This window comes from Antedon mediterranea, chromosome 1, assembly GCF_964355755.1.
Source record: "Antedon mediterranea chromosome 1, ecAntMedi1.1, whole genome shotgun sequence".
NCBI classification, from domain to species: domain Eukaryota; kingdom Metazoa; phylum Echinodermata; class Crinoidea; order Comatulida; family Antedonidae; genus Antedon; species Antedon mediterranea.
The window spans coordinates 15039556-15062892 of NC_092670.1; the positions used below are offsets into that span (position 1 = coordinate 15039556).

Below are 23337 nucleotides of genomic sequence, written 5' to 3' on the forward strand. Positions count from 1 at the left end.
TGTAAATAAATAACACCCATACAGCTTCTTCATTTCAATGATTCCTTTCTTGATTAAGATTTTCAGAATTAAATAAACTATGACTGTGTTGGTAAAAACAAAATTAAAACTTGGTTCCTACTTGGCTGCAGCGCAAGGATGTAAGCGAAATACTCCCGAGGCAATAGATCATTCAAATTTGTGATTGGTAAACTCACTTACACTTGGGAACCAAGTTTAAGTGACAACATTGCATAAACAATGCTATACGCAACCATAGCTCACACACAATTGTCGTATTCGATTGGGAACTTTTGTTGTCAACGTAAAGATTCGTTGAGTACTTTTTGTATTCAAATTGTAAATTTTTGCTCAACAGAAAGTCATTCGAATAGAAAACGTTGACAACGAAAGCTTTTTCGTTAAGAACAATCTCAACGCTCAAAATACTCCGTTAAAGAAGTACTCAACAGAAAAACTGTACTCAACGGTGAAATCTAAATCGAATACGACAATTGATAGGTGCTATTTGGTTAGATAAAACACATAACAGAGTCTTAATTACTGTACGGTAAATGACAGTTCCATTGTATTTTTAGGGGTGTTCCTCAATCCTGATACAGGGCTTCTGTCAGTATTATTGAAGAAGTAATCATTGTATAGACTACTAATATATACAACAAAAATAAATGAATGTATTCAATAATACTGAAACAAACAACATGATCAAGATATTATGTGAAGTGCATTTTGATCATGGCAATTCTATGGTAATGTTAAAGAAGAACTTTACTCAGAACCATATTTTGACAACGTATTAGGGATGTACATATCAAATTAGCAATTAGTTGTATGTTGACAACAGTGAAAACTCATCAGGTAGACATCACAGCAACTTTAGGGGGACGGCCGTACGGTGAACATGCTCAGCGATATCGTAAATCCTCGCAATTGTTCTGAAATCATATGACATCCCTATTATGTTGTCAAAATATGGTTCTTGGTAAAGTTGTCCTTTAAGGGTGTTTATTATTTTTGATATATACAGCTAATATCAGTTTTATACAAGTGTTACCAAAATGAATAGATGGTTATATACAAGGTAAAACAATGTGCTCATTACATAACAAAAAAAGTGCATTTTTACCATTATATTTCCATATCCTAAAAAAGCAAAATATAATCATATATTCTAACCAATGCAATTTAACTCTTAAATTGATTAAACAGTTGTATTGAAGTAATAACAAGTAGTTTACATGCATATGACTGCTCAAGGTGACGTTTCTAACATGATAACAACATGTTAATATCTGAACACTCTCCCCAATTTATGTACAAAAAGACTTGTACCATTTACTAACAACTTAACAAACTTGCATTACAATATTCTATAAGATCATGTCAAAATTATCTTAAGTTATTTACTGCAGTAATTTATAATGATTTAGTTTGTTTCAAAGTAAAAGTTTATGAGGCAGTCACTGATAAACAGGGAATGCTTACCAAAAAACAAACTCATCATTTAATTGCATATTCAGAACAAACCGTAGTTACTGTAGTAAACAATTTTGACAAGATTATGCTGTTACTGCAGTGAATTGACAGTTACTGCAGTAACAAATTAAAGAGTGTCAACACCATTCTTAATTTGTAACTATTTTTAAAGTACAGTATACAATACTGCAAATTGATTTTAACATTGTCAAGTAGTACTTAAAAGTAGTACTTAAAACTAGTACATTTCTTTAATTGCTAAAGCATTATTTGTTGGTTCTAAAGTTATTTTTTCATTTGCATAATTTTAGTTTTTATTACTGTTTGAGCCAATCAACAACCAGCATTATTATTGGTAAGAATGCTGTTTGAGCCAATCAACAACCAGCATTATTATTGGTAAGAATGCTGTTTGAGCCAATCAACAACCAGCATTATTATAATAAGGAAATTTAAATGAAACAAAAACCTTTTTCTCTTAAGCTGGTTTTCAATAATTGTTGTTGATTTGATTGATTCTTTCATTTAGAGACTATTAAAAATGTAATTACAGTATTTATAACATCTAAAATTGTTATCTAAACATTAATGTCAAGCAAAACTCCCGAAAACACTTAAAATACAATGTATTAGTTTACCTGTATCTGTACTACTAATAGTCTTACTCATATCAAATTCTCAGGTTATATCACCAATTAATTGTCTTCAATACTCATACAAACAACATTCTTAAATTTACTTTACGAATTATCTTGCTAATAGTAATACTGCAACATTTAAGCAATTTATTATATTATGGGCTGTTTTCTGTATACATATTATACCTTATTGATACGGTTACATTTATACTTGACCAATTTTTGTATTAATTTTCTTTTTTATGTTTTCCACAGATGTTTTGATTTTTGTGATGTGGGTAATATACTGATATTACCATTAAAAGCACTGTGCCCGGTGAAAGCATGACATGTACATACTTGCACTATTAATTATCAATAATCGTATCATTAAACTAAACAACGTTTTATTGACGTTTTGTTGCAACATGTTTCAAAACTACAAGGAAAATGTCAATGCAAAGTTTTGCAATTTTTTATACAGTTTCAATTATTTTAGTTTTGTAAAATTTATAACAAGAAAACTGAATTAAACACAGCCAAAGATTCTTACTAGTATTCCAAAAATCTTTTCAGAAATATACATTTTGTTTGATTAATTGCTTTACAATGATTTTCTGTAGCCATTCATTGAAGCATTGCATATTCTAGTTTTTAACCATTTTGTCCACTTCAATATAGAAAATGTTTGGAATTTATTTTCTCCATCATTTTGAAACTATTGCTATATAACTTTAAAAAGTTATACTTTATGAGATATTGCAATGAATTATAAACATGCACATCTTTTCATAGTAGTTGCTTGATATTCCAGGTAGATTTTCTAACAAAAAAGCACTTTGCCCGGTGAAAGCATAAAGTGAACAAATCTGGTATAACAGTTTGATTAAAATTCTTAAAACTCTTCACCTTATTTTGCAATTATTCAAGGCATTTTTTTCTTATATACTATTAAATCTTTTTCTAACATTCAACAATACAACATTAATTTAAGCAACTACATTAATACCTTTTCTCTACCCTTTTCTTGCTTGATAATATAATCAAGAATTTACAAACTCGAAAACTTGTTTGGTTTTTGATAAAAACAACATTCTATGGAACTAATTGGATGTGGATCTACGTCTAATAATAGAAGTTGAAACTGCAAAAGGTATGCACAAAATGTCATAGTAAGTAATAACGTTTGAGAAATTTATATATGGCTATATATATATCCCTAATATTGATATACATATATATAGTCATATATAAATGTTCCAGGCGTACAGTAGGAGTAATTCCAAACTGTATACATGTATAATAACTCATGGAATCCTTAAATTATGCGGTAAAAAACCTTTATTTCTATTTGATTAAAGAATGACATAATGCCCATACCATTTTGAGGTAAACACTTTAATAACCTGGCACCAAATACAAAAAATATTATCACAAAATATAATATATAACATACAAATATATTGTCCTATGTCCATTAAAAACAAATTACATCCAAACTTCAACATGTTTGGAGAAAACCCATCTTGAAATTTAACCTGTGACCATTTTCTGCACATGTCTAGCCTATGTATTTCTATGCATGAGATACATCTGTATGATTGGTAATCACCATGGCACTTGGTACCTTGGAATTTGTTGCTGGTGCCTCGATATTTACTGGAGCCTGGGCATTTGCATGTTCTTGGTCAACAGCATCATCTTTAGTAATGTTGTATTTATCTTCTGGCGGAGTTGTCTTCTTGAAAATTGTTGACTTCACCTAAAAGTGACATAAACAATGTTATATTGATATGTGGAAGTTATTACACATAATTTTGCAACTAATTTTTCATTCTAAGCAGTCTTTTTAAACATTGAATGAATAAATTATATTGTTTCTATTCAACAAAATCACATCAGAATATAATTATTAACTACTCATTGAATACAATTTTTAACTACCCATTGAATACATTTGTTTTCTACCCATTGAATACAATTGTTAACTACACATCTATATATAAATTTACGTAAGGGCAAAATTCGGTAAATCGTGCCTTACTTCTATAATGTTTACTCGATGATATATAAAGTTGGTTCGTACTTTCGGTACTGATTTTAACCACCTGATGTAACCCTTTTTACTAATTAAATTGAGTCAGATAATTAGTTATTGACAATTAAAACGAATTTAGGTTCAACGATTTGCCCCAAATAGGGATGTTTTCCGATCGTGGTATACACTGTCTAATACATGTCCATTGTGAAAAATACCCGCATACAATAATACGAGGATGCTTCGCATTTTCCTATCTCCTCCTAAGATAACTGTTTTTAATGACTGAAAACCGGTTGAACAGCTCGAGTACAGCATCATAATGTTGAAGACAGGCCGATTTTCTTTAAAAAATACTATTTTGATAGATTTAATATACGTGCGAGCGAAGCGAGCGTACCATCTAGTTAAATACAATTGTTAAAAGGCAACTTGACTGAGGACATATTTTTACAACGTATTAGGAATGTACATATGATTTCAGAACCATCGTGAAATGATATCGCCGAACACACTCGCTGTACAGCCGTCGCCGTAAATTTCTGTGACGTCACAGGTGCATCGCAAAATCTACTTTATGAGTCCAGATAAGCAAAAAAAAAAAACAATTAAAAAACTCAACATTTATATTTTTTACGATTTATTTACAAAGTGAGTTGTACTAGAAATGTTCACGATTTGCTAGACTTTGCCAGAAAACTCATTACGTAAATTTTCCAATGCACCTGTGACGTCACAGCAATTTTACGGTGATGGCTGTACGGCAAGCGCGTGCGGCGATATACTTAATTTCGCGATGGTTCTGAATTCATATCCCTAATTAATACATTATATTAAAATATGGTCCTCGGTCAAGTTGTCCTTTAACTACACATTTATTACAATTGTTAACTGCACATTGAATACAATATTGTTAACTACACATTGTTTACTGGTGGCTTTATTTTATGTGAACCAGTTGGGGTGAAATTTTAAATGTTAACCAATATGGACACATAATATTTTGTTTAAACGTTGAATGTGCATGAGAGGCCAGTTGAATCAAATGGTAAGATAAAAAGTTAGTTCAAGTTAACTAGCTATTTAGGATTTCAGCAGGACCTACAATAGTAACATAAAGTGTTGAACGTCCTATTTTGTGGATTGAAATTTTCAAAATTGAGAGTGGGAGAGGGCTTGGATACTTAATAAGATCCTCCTATGGTCATAATATTAAGAATGACTAGATAGATTCTGCAATAAAAATAATACCTCTGATAATGCACGGCCAGCAGTTGTAAGTGGGCATCGACTTGCAATAACAAGTAATCCAATCACACCTATGGTGATTACCAATAGTATAACAACTACCACAATCACTGTAGTGTTACTGGAGCTGCCCTCACCAGGGCATTCACTGATACCTTTAACCCCAACCTGAAAAATAAATATGTTATTATTGTGTTCCACATTTCCATTATATTATTGTTTATTTCATTTTTTGCATCTGACAATTATTTTAATAACTACCGTAAAACCATGAAAAGAAGCCCATCTTTAAAAGAAGCCCATCTTGAAAAGAGGCCCTCTCTTCAGTTAGCAAAAGAAATCTTGAAAAGAAGGCCATTGCAAAATGAAGTCCTTCTCAAAAAGAAGCCCCCTCTTCAGTTTGCAAAAAAAAATCTTGAAATGAAGGACATCTCATAAAGAAGTCCAACACAAAAAGAAGTCCATCACGAAAAGAAGCACATTTCAAAAAGCAGCCCACCCAAAAAAATGGACTTCTTTTCAAGGATAATAAGTAGAGAAACAAAATCAAATACGCTATACAGATGATTTAGTATATTAAAACAAATTAGTAGTTGGTTTTATCAAAGAATATAAATAGGTAAAGAATCAACAGTACACGCTGTTATACATAGAAGGATAGGAAACGCGGACGCTTATTCATGGACGCGTAAGAATCCAGCAGCCGAACGACGGCGGGCTCTAGATATGGTTCCCGTCTAATCCCACGTTTGGATGGACCGTGATGATCTGATGTTCTCGCGTCTGTGCTCAACTAATTTTGATATTATTAATATTTTAGATAATCATTTTGATAAATAATCATCGTTTGCATTTTTATAGATATTTACAGTAAAAGTTTTACATTACCCACGAAGGTGGCGCACTTCTTCTAGCGAAAAAGAAGTGCGCCACCTTCAGGCGTAGGCAAATAGTAACCCGGATGTGGTTTACACCGCCAACGGAACTGTTGTATCTTCTCCTTTTTATTATCTTTGGTTATATATACAGTACTTACTGTATCACACTGCCCTTCAGACCAATCTTGTCGATTTCTGTCAAAACCACTTGAGCATAGGTTTAAACTTGGGCACCATTTACAGTCAAAGGATGAGTCAACATTGCCACTGAAACATTTACTGCAACTCTTTTGTTGAGTGCATGCTGTGACGAAAAGAAGAAGCACTCACTTACTATGGCTGGCAAGGGCTAGCCACTGTTTGAATCATCAACAGATCAATTTTAATCTTTATTTTAACAAACTTAAAAATAGTAAGATACTTTAGCAATCAATTAATACTGTGACTTTATTATCAACGATAAGTAAATATAATTATGTAGATTGAATTTATAAAAGAATATTGCAATAACAATTAAATAATTTCAAAATTATAGCTTACTTGGTAATGGTGTTAGAATGAATGCACTTGAACTCATCACTAACGTGTCGTTTAATTCCAGGGTATCATAGCGGTATATTGTTCTCTTGTAAAATGATGAGCCTGGTGTAACAAAGTTACATAATAACAACAATTAAATAGATTCTTGTATGTTTTGTGAACATAGAAATTTACCAGTGAAAATAAGTCTTCTTTCATTTCAATCACGTTGAGATAAATACGAATTCCACACTAATTAAATGTTATTCAACATTCTCTCTAATTAGATCTGAGTCTGGGTGTAAATTGTACTTTAGGCTTCGTTATTCTGTGGCTTCATCTAATCAATGTCAATGTTCTTTGTTCTACAACAATTATACAATCACCAATGGAAATGATATAACCTCCTTCTCAAATTGTTGAGACATTACTTAGAGTAAGTTTCTGTAGTAATTGTAGAAGCAACAGAAGCCCTATATTTCCAGTACATTAATCAGACTTAATTATCATTTATGAGTATACTTTGTCAGTAATACTTTTTTTCCAACTAACCAAAATTCAAATCAATCAAAATATACACAAATTAAGAAAGAGTCTTGCAATGCAACATGTAACATTCTTTATTTTGTGTCAAACAGTTTCTAATCTTCTTCTAATATTCAATGTCACAACTCTTCATGGTTTTTTAAAAACTGTTTAAACACATCAAATTATATTATCCTCCATGATTGGATTGAATAACAATCACAAATTTTTTCTCTGTATGGTATTGTTATCATTCACAATATATTAGCAACAATAACTAATGAAATATGTAGTATACCTTCAGATAGTGGCTCATCATAGTAAAACGCATCTGATAGACCGACAGTCACCTTATGTCCATTTCCACCACCGATTTCACTAGGAGCCAATGGAATCTATTTATAAACAATAATCATGCTACAATGTTAGGATTTATGCTATTATAGTAGTTATGCATTTGAACTGGTGAAAACAATTGGAAACAAGAAATCGCTATCACACATCTTAAGCTCTGTCTACACTATCAAACTAGTTTGGCAAAAAACTGTGATGTGCCCAAATATAGTAGTGATGTGACATCATCATGTCTATATATGGGCACATCACATTTTTTGTCACATAAAATTTGATAGTGTACAGAGCTTTACACATCATTTGATAAAAATGTATTTATTTCAGAGATTATTGAAATTAAGGTTACTGTTTTTTAAATGATATTTTAAACGGGGTTCTTGAACCTGGAACTGAAAGAAACTCAACGGAAATGAACTTATTAAAGGCACTTTTGAGCAACTGAATGAAACTGAAATCAATGATAATGTTGACATAAGCACTGTAGTTATTCATAGCGAGAGTCTCCAGTTAGCAACATGTGATCAGGGCTGTGGTGTGCTCTTATAATTTTATATGGTTAAAGATGTATTGTCCCACAAACCATTAAAATTGAAATAAAAAAAAGACTTTGAATAGCCATTTTGCAGTTTTAGTCAAGTTAATTACTTCCGTAGAAAAAAAAATTTAAAAAACAGTAGACAAATAATAACAGTAGACAAAAAAAAAATTCATTTATTTCAAGTAAATTTGAACATTTTTTACTTTAAATTACACTTTTTTCAGGTAAAAAAACCAAATTTGTTTTTTCGATCCAATTTTTGGTTAAAGCAAATAACTAATTTAATAAAATTTAAAATAAAAATATTTTTTCAGGGAGAAAATATATCTTTAAACAATGTGTTTTCAATTGTATTTTAAATATGTACAACTGAAAAGATAAAAAACCTGTTATGTTAAGTTGCTTGGAATATTCTTTTCATGAAAAATACAAGCAAAATATAATATGGCAATTTCAAATCTCCATCAAATCTATCTCATCTTATCTTCAGGGTACAAAACAAAATCAATCCGAGCAGACTTCAACCAGTACAATATGTCACTGGTATTACTATCAACAAAATCAGAAACCTAGCCTACTTACGTTTTTGTACGCAAATATAATACGTCCATCGTTCATAAGAGTGGTTTGAAATGTGAAGCTTCCCGCTGAAGCGGCGGCAGGCAATTAACAGCAGAAAGAAATGGTTAGTTGACATGACAAGCAAGCACAAAATGAAAAATGACAAATTATATTAATAAAACAAAACATTTGTTACAGGATGAGATTTTGCTTTTGACTATGAATTGATTGCCTGAAATAAATAAAATTAAATTTCGTCTTTTCGTACATGAAAATGTTGAATTCTTATATTTTAATTTTCATTGATCACAGTCACCTTTGTAACCTTGGAAAACCATTCTGGATATAGACTTGCATCATTCTCTCTATTCACAATCATATAGTACAGAAGGGGTAATCTCACTCTTCCCTCTTTACACATATCTTCTGCACTTTTTTTGGTAAAATAAATGTTGCCTTTACTACAGCACTGTTTTTAAAATCCTTTTTGTTAAAAGAATGTTTTAAAACCAAATCCAATATTTACTTTGATCATGACTGTTTTGTGTTTTTTTTAATGTTGAATATGAAAAAGGTGAACAATTATTTGAATGCATGTACAGTACAACAAATGTTGAATGTAAACACAAAATGTAGTTAATTCATGCAATTATTATTAAACATTTACACATTTAATAACATTTAAAAAAGGTCATGCAATGAAATCATTTTCTAATTTCTCTTTTTGTCTATATTTTATATCTATCTCTATTGTATGATACAGTACAGTACAACATTACTTTAATTCTAATTTATATCTTTTACTAGCAAAGGTTAATAAAGACCACCAGAAACTATACAAATCCATTTCAAGAGCTTATAAGTTCTTGCTTAAAATAATCTATATTCAAGACTATTTTAGAGCCTACAGTAGTACAATTACATCTTCTAAAATACAAGTATACTGTGCTGTATGTTGGAGATTCTTCTACTGGTGTCGTAGTGTTCTAAAAATTCTAAACCTGGAAATCACTTTTAATGTGTGCTAATTCCAAAGAAATAAAGTGTTACCCATCTTAAATAGGAATACAAGTAACTTACTCACATGGTTTAGTCCATGCAATAAACATTCAATTAAAAACTAACAATACAGAATATACTTTCAACATGTAACATGCAAAAGATATGTATTAGAATGGTTCAACGGAATACACCATGCTTATATTTATGAAAATATTTTCAAATTAAAATTACTATTGCTTACCATCCTCTAGGTGGTTAATATGGACCTTTGACCATTCCACAGTGAAAGCCGTTCCTGAAAGAAGAGTTGGCACAATAATAACTCTTAACTTAATTAATTAAGATGGTTTTATTTGACTAAATTCTGTTGCTGAAAAGGTTGAAGAGGTTGGCGATGATGTATGATGGTGAAAATGCGAAGTATCCTCGTATTATTGTGTGCAGGTATTTTTCAAGATGGACATCCATTAGACAGTGTATACCACGATCGGAAAACACATCATTTTGGGGCAAATAATTGAACCTAAATTCGTTTTAATCGTCAATAACTAATTATCTAAACTCAATTTAATTAGTAAACATGGTTACATCAGGTGGTTAAAATCTGTACCGAAAGTATGAACCAACTTTATATACGATTTACCGATTTGCCCTTACGTAAATTTATATGAAGGTGATGATGATGATATTAATATTATTAAAATGTAAAAACTTACCGTTATTGCCATATTTTATTGTTGAACTATCATTGAGACTGGGATCAAAGCTGCCCATTAGTGGAGCTATGTACTGAGTAGCTGATAAATACTCATGAAAAAATGAACCCAAATAAAGGAAACCTATAAAACAATACAAAAATATCTATGTGACATCATCCAAGTAATATGCAAGAAGCAGAAATACATGTATTCGTATGTTTCATACAGCAAGAGAGGGTACAGCCAATGTATTTATGTTATGTAAATAAAGGCTAGAAAAATCAAATCTATTTAATTTTGAATACTGTATTAAGGACTAACGAAACAATGGTTGCATATTATTGGATCAGATTATAGCTGATAATAGTTTCACTTTAATAACCATCTTTAGAATTATGTTTAAATATCATATGGAAATTAACCATAAAAAATTACTATTGACGCTGACTTGGTATTCAAACAAATTGTATATTGACAATAATTACAGTGAAAATGATAAGATACATACATTTACATACAACCTGTCCTATTGGTATAATAGTAATCTAGGCGTTGTTTTCTATTCTGATGATGAGAATAGTTTCTCAAAACATGTCACATTTTAAGGCAGTTTGCCTATTCATTAAATGCCTCACTATCGTTATTTTAACTCATAAGAATATTAAAAGTAACTTTATACTATACCTCCTGTAGCTAACAAAACACTATCAACTTCATGTCCATAGAATAGGAAAGTAAACGGTAATCTTATTTTCTAAAAGAAGATGTAAATTATTTCTATTAAAATTACTATATTTTCTTCACAGATACAATTGGTCACAATTGTGAGTGTGAGATTGGGTGAGATTTAAAGACTTTTACTATTTGGACCTAGGCTCTGAAACTGTTTAACATTAGACAATGACTCGTCATAATTTGACATTTTCAAGTCATTGCTAAAAAACAAAATGATCATGGAATGGCACTTTTATTGTACGATTGATTGATTGGACTTTATTTATCCAAATGTTTATGGAGGCAAGGAATGAGAAAATTTGCAATATCCTTTTGTAGTTGGACCAAACATGGAGGAAACCAAATAGACATTACAAAATACTTCAACAAACAAAAGTCTGGTGGCATAGGAAGCAGTACAATTCAATAAGGAGGAAAATGAATGCTTTAATCAGCAACCACTTCAGTTAATAATAATAATCATTTCTTTTGTGTTACTGTTTGTTTGGTATCCTAAAAAGGTTATGCTCACATAAAAAGCTGAGTGAAAGGTCAAACATATAAAAATGGTACTTTTTATTTTATTGGTAGCAAAAAAAAGATTTACTTTTATAATTTATTGACAAACTTTTGTGAGGAATACAGTATATTTCATATAGAGTATTTTATCTTATCATAGTCCATGGTTTTATACAAAATATACCAATACAGTATAGACTTACTGTATTAACAAAAATACTAAATATTATTTAAATACGGTATTCATTTGGCAACAGAATCAACAAAACTAGACTATAATATTACTAAATTATCTACGGGTATAGCTACAAAAATCTTTAAAACCAGAGAGTTTAAAGATTTCTGAAAATCAATCTTTAATAAAGGTTCTACAGGTATTTAATACATTGCACAAACAATTAAAAAGCAGAGTTTTAAAAATTCAAGAAATTTTGTGGGTCAGCCAAAAGTTTCTGATTTTTAGAAAGTTCTTTCAAAGGTGTAACATTGATTTGTCATCTATGATGATGACAAAACAAAAACCATCCAGCCATAAAACAAGCCTGTGCCAAGTACACTGTAATGTACACAATAATGGTTAAATAGTAATTTGTATCCTTATGACTCAGTATAGATTAAAGAATATTGTAGTCATTATTGGAAAGAACACTTTACAATAAATATAGTATAATTAACTTAAGTGTATTTCAAGGTCACAGAAAATTTCATCTGAAGTATTTAATATCATAATGTGATAGAAAAATAGTAGGCCTTACTATACCATACAGATTTCTTTAAAAATATTCAAAAATAATATAGAATTTAAATTATATTACTATACAAAATGAAAGGTAATTTCATGTTTTACTTTAAGTTGCTTCAAAGTGTAGAAACTATGAATGAAAAGATTCAGAAAGGAGAGGAAGAGTAATATTTGAATGAAGTACTGTAGGTTGTTGTAAGGGTTAAAAAAGTGATAAAGGAAGACTGGAAAATTTATTCTATGGAGTTCATTTACGACATTGATAAAATGTAATTATTTTCTTATGGAGACAGTGATATGTGCAATCAAAATGCTTGGTAAATTGTGGATCATGTCAATCATAAATTCTATTACAAATAGAAATGTGTTGTATATAATACATTGATACTGCAATCAATCTTAGATCAAATGACAAAGAAAATAAGGTTGAAAAATGAATGAATAAAAACTATTAAAGTTATATATTATTCAATATAAACCGATGTAAAAAAAGAATAATAAATAAAAAGACTCACGTCTGCTGTTAAGAAAGTGTTTGACAATTGGCTATGAGGTATAAATCGGTTCACAGGGTCTTTATCTACATCAACATATAAATCTTGGCCGTTTGAGTAGTAAGTGGAGTTGTAATACATATGCTGATCTTCCTACAAAAAGAAATTATTAAATTTATAAAAGATACTACAGGTATTTTATAGATTTTGTCATTTACTCAAATTTAACCAATTCCTGGCTGAAAGTTTTTTTCTAATTTTTATTAATCAAAAGGCAAATTACTGAAGAAATGACAAAAACATATACATTATTGTAGGACAAATTCATATTTTTTGAAACGGTAATTTTTTTATTGTCATATTTTGTCTGGTTAAATATCGAAAAACTAAAGATGATGATCAATCATTATTGTGAACATTCGTATTGCAATTATTTTTTTACAATCTCTTTTAATTAACTCAGAATAAAAGGTAGATATTATTAAGCTGAAAATGTAGATAACTGGCTAAACATTGAAACTGACCTTAATATATCCAACATCAGTTGGTTCATCAGCCGGGTCTGGTTTATCCTGTCGTTTTTTTCTCAATGACCTTGTGGTGGTTGCGTCATCGCTCACCTCAACTTGCCGAAGAAAAGAATCAGCTTTCTCTTTCGTGATTTGCGAGTATTTAGATGATGCTGAGGAAAAAAACCCCAGCAAAACATTATTACATTATATTATGGTTTAGTAGCTTACAGTAAAAAGGCTAAAGTAGGCTAAAATTTAAAATGGTGAAATATGCCTAGTAATGTCTCATGATGGAGATTTATTGTTCATTCTTTTTATTTTTTATAGAAATACATTACAAATATAGCCTAGGTAGGCCTAGTAGAATACCATAATACTGTACAGGCCTAACCTTGCTAGCTAGGCCTTATACAGCTAGTAACTAACTCGGCTAGGGCCTAGCTAGCCAGCCTAGCTAGGCCTAGTTACTTAGGCTAGGCCACGCTCTAGGCCTAGCTAGCCCTACTCTCGGTACCTAGCTAGGTAGGCCTGGCCCTACTGGTGTCAGATGAAATCGGTCGCGCTTGAAATCGGTCGCGTTTGAAATCGGTCGCGATAAAATCAACTTCCGGTATTTTGTATGGCGCGCCGCTAGAGCTATACTTTTGATTATATCGGTCGCGTTTGAAATCGGTCGCGTTTGAAATCGGTCGCGCTATTTTGTATGGATCGAGCGGGATGCATGCTAGAGCGGGATATACATTTTTCGTTTATATAGATTTAATTGATATTTTTAAGGAACTAGATTATTTATGTGGATATTTGTTACTTGGTTAATAAATATTTATTATTAATCATTAATTAATTTTTTTTTTTTATTTCACAGGTCTCGGAGAAGGACGGTGTCTTTTCAAAATGGCCATTTCTAAACACGTTTAAATATTATATTAGGCATAATGTTATATTATGCATATAATAATTTACCTCTATTTATATGTACTGTAATTAATATATTATATAGAGAATATACGTTTGTCGTGTCTTTTATTATGCAAACAATTACGTATGGTTTTAGGATATTAATAAAATATATAGATAATATGCCGATGATAGATGTGAGAATAATAATGTATGGATAATAAAGGTGGACACAATTCTCAAAGAGGTAATCTGCACTGATATTTAAACGTTTAGATTTACGAACGGCGTATGAATGCGAGACACTGAGTTGCACTTACTTAATTATTTACATTAAATGATTATTATAAATGAAGAAAAAAATAAAAAATATTCAAATTAAAATCTATAGTATCGCCGACGTATATACGTATAAATCATACTGTCAAATTATAGAAAAAGTGCTTTATTCGGAATTATTATGGATAAGCAAGCCTGTGAGCTACAGCGATTTAATTGCTTTTGCTTATCCTTGCCTCCTTACATTTCCACGTGTCTTGATTTGGTTACCTATGTTTTAAATGTATTTCGATTTTAAAGGCTAAATAAACTTAATGAATGAACATGATCTCATAATCGCGTCGAGCATCTATAGCTCATCGGATCGTTTCACAAAAACACGTGCAGGAGGCCTATAGACCTTTCAAATGTATGGTTATTAGTAATAGACGTCATCTTTACCTCGCCATGGACAACGATCGTACGTGTTTTCTCCATGATTTGACACACTACTAGTGCGTGTTTTTTAAAAAGGGGAATCCCCGTCAGCAAAATAACGTATTGTTAGAGGAAACAGCTGCACGATCATAGAAGGCGCATCTCCAATATGGCTTATTCGGGGGTTTATTTCAGTAACTCGCCTGTTAACCATCCGCATATAATGATCATTTTACTAAAAACTATTTTAAACATTAGAAATAAAAACATACACGTGATTTGCCTCAACAATAATCATTATACACTTAGAAAATAGAAATAAAAATAAGGTGATCGAATAGTGATATAATCAGTCACAGTATGCATAAGTATAAAAATGGATACGCTGGCTTTACGGGCTATATTGTAAAAATTCTTGTTTTTAAATAAATTGTTCTCTTTTACGTAATTGTTTGCGTAATAAAAGACACGACAGACGTATATTCTCTATATAATATATTAATTACAGTACATATTAATAGAAGTAAATTATTATATGCCTAATAAATATAACATTATGCCTAATATAATATTTAAACGTGTTTAGAAATGGCCATTTTGAAAAGATACAGTCCTTCTCCGAGACCTGTGAAATACAAAAAAAAAATTAATTTAATGATTGATAATAAATATTTATTAACCATCCACATAAATAATCTAGTTCCTAAAAAATATCAATTAAATCTATATAAACGAAAAATGTATATCCCGTTCTAGCATGCATCCCGCTCGATCCATACAAAATAGCGCGACCGATTTCAAACGCGACCGATTTCAAACGCGACCGATATCATCAAAAGGATTATAGCTCTAGCGGCGCGCCATACAAAATACCGGAAGTTGATTTTATCGCGACCGATTTCAAACGCGACCGATTTCAGACGCGACCGATTTCATCGTAAACCGCCCTACTCAGCTCTCACCCTAGGTCTCTTAGTCTTAGCCTAGTTAGGCCAAGCGGCAACTAGTACCAGCCTATGATGAGGGGATAGGAGGTAGGGCCTAGCTAGCCTAACTAGACCTACTAGGCTAGGCCTAGCCCCTAGCCTAGCTAGCTAGGAGAGGCCTAGCTAGCTAGCTAGCTAGGCCTAATGATTATCTAGGCCTATCCTAGCTAGGAGGGTGAATTTTATGCTTAGTACACCATGTGATTTATACCTGCGACTGTTGTAGCTCCTGCCAAAAGGCATAATAATATAAATATTTGCATAATTCCAAAAAATGTATATGTTTCTTGTTACAACTCCCCGAAAAATAGCTAAATATTGCCTACTAACTGTACAAACAAAATCGTAAAACCACAATAAAAGTATCGCCACTCATTGCTAGAGTGCGCCACCAACGAGATGACATTCTATCAGAAAATATTAATAATACTGTATAATTCAAATTAAAAATATCAATGTGGGAAACCTGTATTATAGAGGGTAGTTGTCCTAGGGGGTAGTTGTCCTAGAGGGTAGTTGTCCTAGGGGGTAATTGTCCTAGGGGTAGTTGTCCAGGGGGTAGTTGTCCTAGACCTGATTTTATTTGTAAGCGCTTTGGGACTTTTTGCTCAAATAATAGACAACACTCCTGCGGGTCTAGGCCTACGGTATATCAAATTGACTATTTTGATCGAAACGTGAAGAAACTCAGTTTGATAACTAATATACGTGGTATACCGCATACACATACAACTGTTATATTAATTTTTGCATTTCATTATTTTAAAATTAATTTATTAACTTTATTTTTATTTATTTTTTTCCTAATTTTCTATTTTTAAAGGCAATCCCGTCACAAGATTCACATCTTTCTTCTGGGATCTGCCTTCGTCCATGTTCATCTCTTGCCATTGTTGTTTTTTGTTACTTTTTATTTTTTGGACGTTGAATTTCTCCATGCAAACCAACAATCTCAAACAATATAAAATCAACAACCATGGCATTAACAACACGTCCTTTTCCTTTTGTTATCGTCATCGTCATCATTTCATTTAGGATTCGACATCATATCGAAGACATAATTCATACCTACGCAACTTGAAAAACCATGGTTTGTATTATCAATTACCAACAATGTCATCATTAATCGTCGCCAACATCATACGTCGTCATCCTCACCGCCTGCAAAAACGTTACCACCACACCACCATGGATGGAGGATCACAATAATTATTATTTTGATATAAAGTTTGTTCACTCCTGAGGATGATCAAAGCATATTGAACGAAACGTCGAGAAACTCAACAGTTATTTTCAGAAATAATACACGTGGTGTTCCGCAAACTCTTGATATCAACATTTGATTTCGCAATGCAAACCTTCAAACAATAATTATTATTATATGTATGGTAATACCGTATTTATTTGAATAAACACCTCGGGAATATTGTTTAGGATCGGATGATTTTAGGGGAAGTTTATTCGGGGGAAGTTTATTCGGGGGAAGTTTATTCGGGGGAAGCGTTTGTTTTGTCGGTGTAATATGGTAACATGTATAATCAAATAACGCTCCAAAGGCGTTATTCGAGGGACGAATAACAAATAATATTCCATTGAAGGAGGCATTTTATTCAAATAAATACGGTAGTTGTGAACTATAATAAAGAACACGCTATGATCTCTGATTTCATTTGCCAAAAGGATAATTTTAATGCAGCTGATTGTCAATGGAGAATAACTGTTCCCATCACCTTTACCGAAAGAACGAAATTAGAAAAAAAAATGTAACTAATTTACCAAATATTTGATTAATTAATACTGGATTAATATCGATAGTATTGATATTGAAAACTGGTGTCAACGTGTATTATTGATAAGTTCAATAATGATTATTTGATGTTGATAACATTCAATTGATATTGAAAACTGCTGTTAAAAATTGATAACTCAGTAGTAATTATTTCATCAATATATATTGAACAGTGTTAAATATTATTGATACCTCGATAGTCATTATTTCATGTTTATATATCAATATATTGAACACTGTTAGGTATCATTGATAAATATATAATAACAATCTGATGTTGATAACACTGATATAGATTTATAAAACTGGTATGAACAAGCGTTATTGCTAATATTAATGATAATTACTTGATATCAATTGATAAAAACTATTGTTAACATGTGTATTAATACTCAATAATGATATTTTATGTTGATAACATTAATTATTATTTAAATAGCCCCATATATATTCTTCAAATCATTTCTAAAATAAACTTTTATCTTTACATGAGTATATTTCATTTACAAACGTTCATCTAATTTGCTGTTAATCATTTTCATCCTACAATCTACTCCACAATTCATTTACAGAGCCAAATTATTAAATGTACCCAATACCTTGGGTTCGGGTCAAAATATATATTTTTTTTCAATCTAATATGTGATAAATAAAAGATTAATTTTTTTAAATGCTAAATTAAATTAATATTTTAACAACAGCTGCAGATAATCTTAGTTAAAGACGTTCCATGGTCATAAACTTAATACTTTTTTTATTTACTAGTATATAATCTGGCATGATTGTATACTGCCGTACTAGCTTCAATTACACGTTAACAAAACCAAAGGCATTACCACTCAGTTGCGGTGTTTCTGCCTCGTACTCGCAACTGTTGCATGAGCACTCTTCAATGACGAAGTATTCATGTTGAATTGTATTGATTCCATCAGAACATACTAGTTCTACGGTGCTTGTAGAGATCGTTGTTGGCTTGCAACAATCACAAGCTACACTCACGTTTGTCATTGATTCTGTGACATTAGCCTTGGAGTTGCAACGACCTTGACACATTGTACGCTGGACATAACTATTAGCCACACATCCATCATATTCAAAGTTTTCAATCTGCTCACTTACCACTCTGCAATTCTCCAGAGGTTCTGAAGTTGCAATTATAAATACAATTTATTTACACTTGTCTTATTTAAATAGTCTCAAAAAGCAACATAAATAACAATTGTAAAGAAAAGTTAACATTAAGTTAAAAAGTATCTTTTAAGTAAAAACAATTAAAATTCTTTTAATTCTTTTAATAAATTAAACACAAAACTATCGGCATTAGTTGTATATATATATAATATATGTACTTACCACATATAGGACAACATACGCCCTCCATGTATCTTAAGGTACCCTGATTTAAAAAAAAAAATGCAATTAAGAAATTAAAATATCTACATGATTCTCTGTATTGTATCTCCATATTATGGTATATATATTACATGATTGATATTTAAATGACATATTATATTACAGAAATTGCCTGGACAAATTATTATATAAAGTATTGACAATTCTTATTAAATAATTATAGAAAAACACTGAATATAATTTATTCAATATACACTGTGCTGTGTTTACAGTCGGATCTCAAAGTCTTTACGTCACACATTTACTAGCACAATAAATGTAATCTAAATTTAAAAGTTCATATATATGTCGACGAGTAACCCAGTAGTGAACGTGAACTTCCACTCAAGTCGAAAAGTCCCTATTATCAAAATAACAATATTTACCTCTTCGCACGTGTTATCACATTGAGTCGTGTTCGTTGAGACACCTTCGTCTGTGCATGTCATTGACTGGCAAACATCACTAGTCGGAATCGTTTCACCAATCTAAAAAATATATATATAAAATATAGAAAGAGGATATACTCAGATATAAAAAAAATTACCTTTTTTTAAAAATAGTTTAATATACAAAAAAAAAACATACTCACATTGTAAATTTGATTATTAACAAGGCAGACTGTAAAAAAAAACAATAAAAATGAAAAGTTAATAGATGATTGTAAAAACTATCAAGCTACATTCAGATTTAGCATTAAAATAAGTTTGTTTGCTTTTCACTTCACAATGTGATAATTTATCTACTAATTTTTACAATAACATACCATATAAGGACCTTTATGCTTTATAGGGCCTGTTGCTACGGAAAAATTTAAAAGAACTGTATTCTGGGAATACCTGTTTTATAAAAAGAAAATCGGTTCTTTTGATATGAATGTGTTTCTACTGGCAAGAATATACTGTTCTTTCAAAATACGGTATTTTAAATCCGTATTCTCTTCTCAGCAGAAACAGGCCCATAGAATCTAACACATTTTTTCTCATTCACTTATTTCTTGTATTCTCCTACACATCTTGACAGTAATTGGCTTATTCACATAAGTAATACGGATTTGTTCTCATATGTCCCGTCATTAAAAAAAGTAAGTTTGTAATACATTTGCTATATTCCCAACAATATTTAAAACTGAAATGTGACCTTACCTTCCACCATTGGTGTGGTACCTAAATAAAAAACAATAATAATAGCAATGATTAATAATTAATTAACTTTTTAAACTCCAACAATTAAAGATGTATTGTCCCCCCAAAAACATGAAAAATGAAGATTAATTAAATCAGACTTTGAATATGTTATTTTGTAGTTTTAATCAAGTTAATCATTTCCGTAGAAAAAAAAAATGTTTTCACTTATAAAATGACAAAATAAATGGTTAAATTCAACCAATTGGCTGGCAGCCAATTTGACAATTTTTTGCTTTAAATTACAGTTTTTTCAGGTAAATAAATTTTTTTTTTGGATCCAATTTTTGGTCAAAGTGGATAAATATTAAGTTACATTAAAATGGCATATTCAACAAATATTTTGTTGACAATTATTTTCCCAGGGGGACAATACATCTTTAAGTATAAATATAGTTATGTTTGTCTAGTTTATATTTTATATTAATAATTGTTATACTGCATATTCTGAAATCTGATTTTTAACATAGCAAGTAGTAGCAACATTTAGTTAGTTGTAATCCATAATGAAGAAATATTAAAGCAAAATTTAGTTTACCTGTTTGTGACGTTGCTTCAGTTGTACCTAGAAAAGCAATTAAATAAATGAAATACAAACAATTAAATGAATGAATCCATTAATTTTGAAAACTAGATTTTCTACTGAATTATGGAAGAGGTCATAGTTTAAATCAAATAACTTCTGTAGATGAGTAACTTAACAAAAAAAATGTAGTAACAACTTAAGCTAGTTTTTATTATTTTCATATTACAGTAGAAAGTCTCAGGTAATATTTTCGCCCCAAGTTGCTTCATAGACTTCTACATTGAAACAAACTAAAATAATACAGTAGTGCAGTAACTAAAGTAATTTTAACATGATTTCTTATTTCAAAGATTATTTTATTATTATTAAAAATTAAAAGTTTAATTAACTAGGACAAATTTGTAGGCTATATATAAATATTGGGTACTGTATTGTCCCTTGAAACACAAAAAATGAAGGTCAAAATATTCTAAATTTAAATTGGCCATATCAAAGTAATATTAAAGTTATTCACTTTAAGTCGAAAATTTGAGCAAAAAACAAGTTTACGTAAATTAATTTGATTACATCTCATCTGGAAAATCATCGCGAACGAAAGTAAACAAAGACTTTAAACCACAAGTATGCATTATGCATGATGCTATTAAGATTGTTTACAACTTGTCACGGTTGAAAAGGTGTTTTCACACAGATCGCGAGGAAGTTTTATGATTATGCATATAGAGTAGCCTTATGAGATATGTTTTGATCAAAAACTTTGACTGGAAGTCAAAGTTATTTTTTTTAACATTAAAACATCCGTATTTCAGTTAAATGATTTTTTGGTTGACTAATTTTTGGTAAAAGTTAACAACTATTATGATACTTCAAAATGACCCTTTTGTTTCGAAATCTTTTTTAAAATTTTTTTTGGAATTAGTCAAAAGGACAATACATCTTTAAATGAAAAGAGAAATTTCCTTTTTTTTTACATAAACGATAAAGTTTGAATTAAATCAAGTTTATTCACCTGTTGTTGTTGATGGTGGTGGTGGTTGTGTACCTAAATAAATAATAAACAAAAAATTAAAATTAAAAAAAAATTAATTTTATGAGAAATGTTTAATGAATAAACAAATACTTTCATATTTTGGGATTTTTCCAAATAATAATAAATTTTAACCAATTAATCAAACACATAAATAAGTAAAAGCCTTTGGTGAATCACATAGAAGTAATAAAATAAACAGAAAAACAGATGAACAATTGAAACTGAAAGGCCACAAATGACATCAACTGCAAAACTAACGTTACATAACTATTCAATGTTATGCCAAAATAGTTGGCATAAATGCTTATTGCTCAAGTTTTAAAGTTTTAAATAATTTCGAAAACTTTCCTTGGCTTAAGTTTTTTTTTTCTGTATAAACCTAATGGTTCATTTATCAACTTCATGTATGGAAACGAATGCATACTCTAAACATTAAAATACACTACATCATATTGGGATTCAATGAGAAGTCGCTGAACAACTTTGGACAATTAAAATGGATGTTGTGCTATTTTAAAGTAAAGAGTACTTTTGATTCGCAACAACCGACAACCAAACAAAGTTATGTTAATTCATTGTGTCCGCGCGGGAGGGAAGTTGGAAAGTGCTTCCTCGTTCTATAATACCTCAACACAGCATGGTGGTTTCTAGTTCAAGCTGACGACTGACAGCAGATGAATTGACCTGAACTAGTTTCATATTCTTAGGTTGTCGGTTGTTGCAAATAAAGCCTGTTATTCTACTAGGCAAATTTGTTTGCACAAATTTAAAGCGGCAGCCTATATGCTTGCATATTCATGTTTCCATCTCCCAAAAAATCCCTTTCTACCTATGTATCTAAGCTGACGTTTTCGATTCACCTAGTGGAAAATAGGCTTAATGTACATGATTGAAGGCTCTTGTATTATAATAATAATATATTTTTAAAGACAGGAGAAGCTAGAAGGAACTGAGAACATATTATTTAAGGATAAAAGTACAGTTTGTTAATGTCATAATAGTTAGAGACCAAGTCAAAGTTGTTCTACGGCAGTTACTACATTCTGTTAATACTATTTATACAATTATTTAGCAACCTGTTTATGGTTAATCATACACTCTATTATTGCAGTGACTGCCTCATATACGGCAACATTGGAATAAACTAAATTTATACAGTAACTGCAGTAAAAACTTTGACATGATCTGATAGTTAGCACACAAAGAATTAGAATAAGTCCCCTTTTTTTAATAGAAAACCAAAATATTCAGTTTTATTAACCTGCTGTTGTTGTTGATGGTGGTGGCGGAGCTGTTGATGAACCTTTAAACAAGTTTATAAAAAACTGTTATTCATTTATTTTAATTAATTCAATCTTTATCAGCTTAATTGATAAATTTTAATTTACTTTTATTATGTTTT

At 30.5% G+C, this 23337-nt stretch overlaps 2 protein-coding genes across 13 annotated transcripts in view; both read right to left on the reverse strand.

Annotated features, from left to right (window-relative positions):
- Positions 1-71: 71 nt before the first annotated feature.
- On the reverse strand, positions 72-16360 carry LOC140057958 (plexin domain-containing protein 2-like). Its single transcript, XM_072103631.1, has 12 exons — positions 16226-16360; positions 13448-13605; positions 12945-13076; positions 11139-11208; positions 10473-10595; positions 9998-10051; positions 8776-8840; positions 7600-7696; positions 6798-6899; positions 6416-6561; positions 5383-5547; positions 72-3855 (listed from the first exon to the last, which is right to left on the reverse strand). The coding sequence occupies exons 1-12, from the start codon at positions 16275-16277 to the stop codon at positions 3670-3672; spliced, it is 1350 nt and encodes a 449-aa protein (XP_071959732.1). The 5' UTR covers positions 16278-16360; the 3' UTR covers positions 72-3669.
- A 1318-nt stretch (positions 16361-17678) lies between these two features.
- Positions 17679-23337, reverse strand: part of LOC140057990 (uncharacterized) — a 130093-nt gene continuing 124434 nt past the window's right edge. For 8 of the 12 annotated variants that reach the window (XM_072103638.1, XM_072103656.1, XM_072103646.1 and 5 more), the window contains 8 exons: positions 23197-23238; positions 21915-21947; positions 20918-20944; positions 20341-20361; positions 19788-19816; positions 19582-19683; positions 19157-19199; positions 17679-18945 (listed from right to left, as the gene is read on the reverse strand). In XM_072103638.1, the coding sequence (XP_071959739.1) occupies positions 18611-18945; positions 19157-19199; positions 19582-19683; positions 19788-19816; positions 20341-20361; positions 20918-20944; positions 21915-21947; positions 23197-23238 (632 nt within the window). In that variant the 3' untranslated portion in view covers positions 17679-18610. The remainder of the gene's footprint in view (positions 18946-19156; positions 19200-19581; positions 19684-19787; positions 19817-20340; positions 20362-20917; positions 20945-21914; positions 21948-23196; positions 23239-23337) is intronic. The other 4 variants (XM_072103641.1, XM_072103640.1, XM_072103637.1 and 1 more) reach the window with 1 other exon arrangement.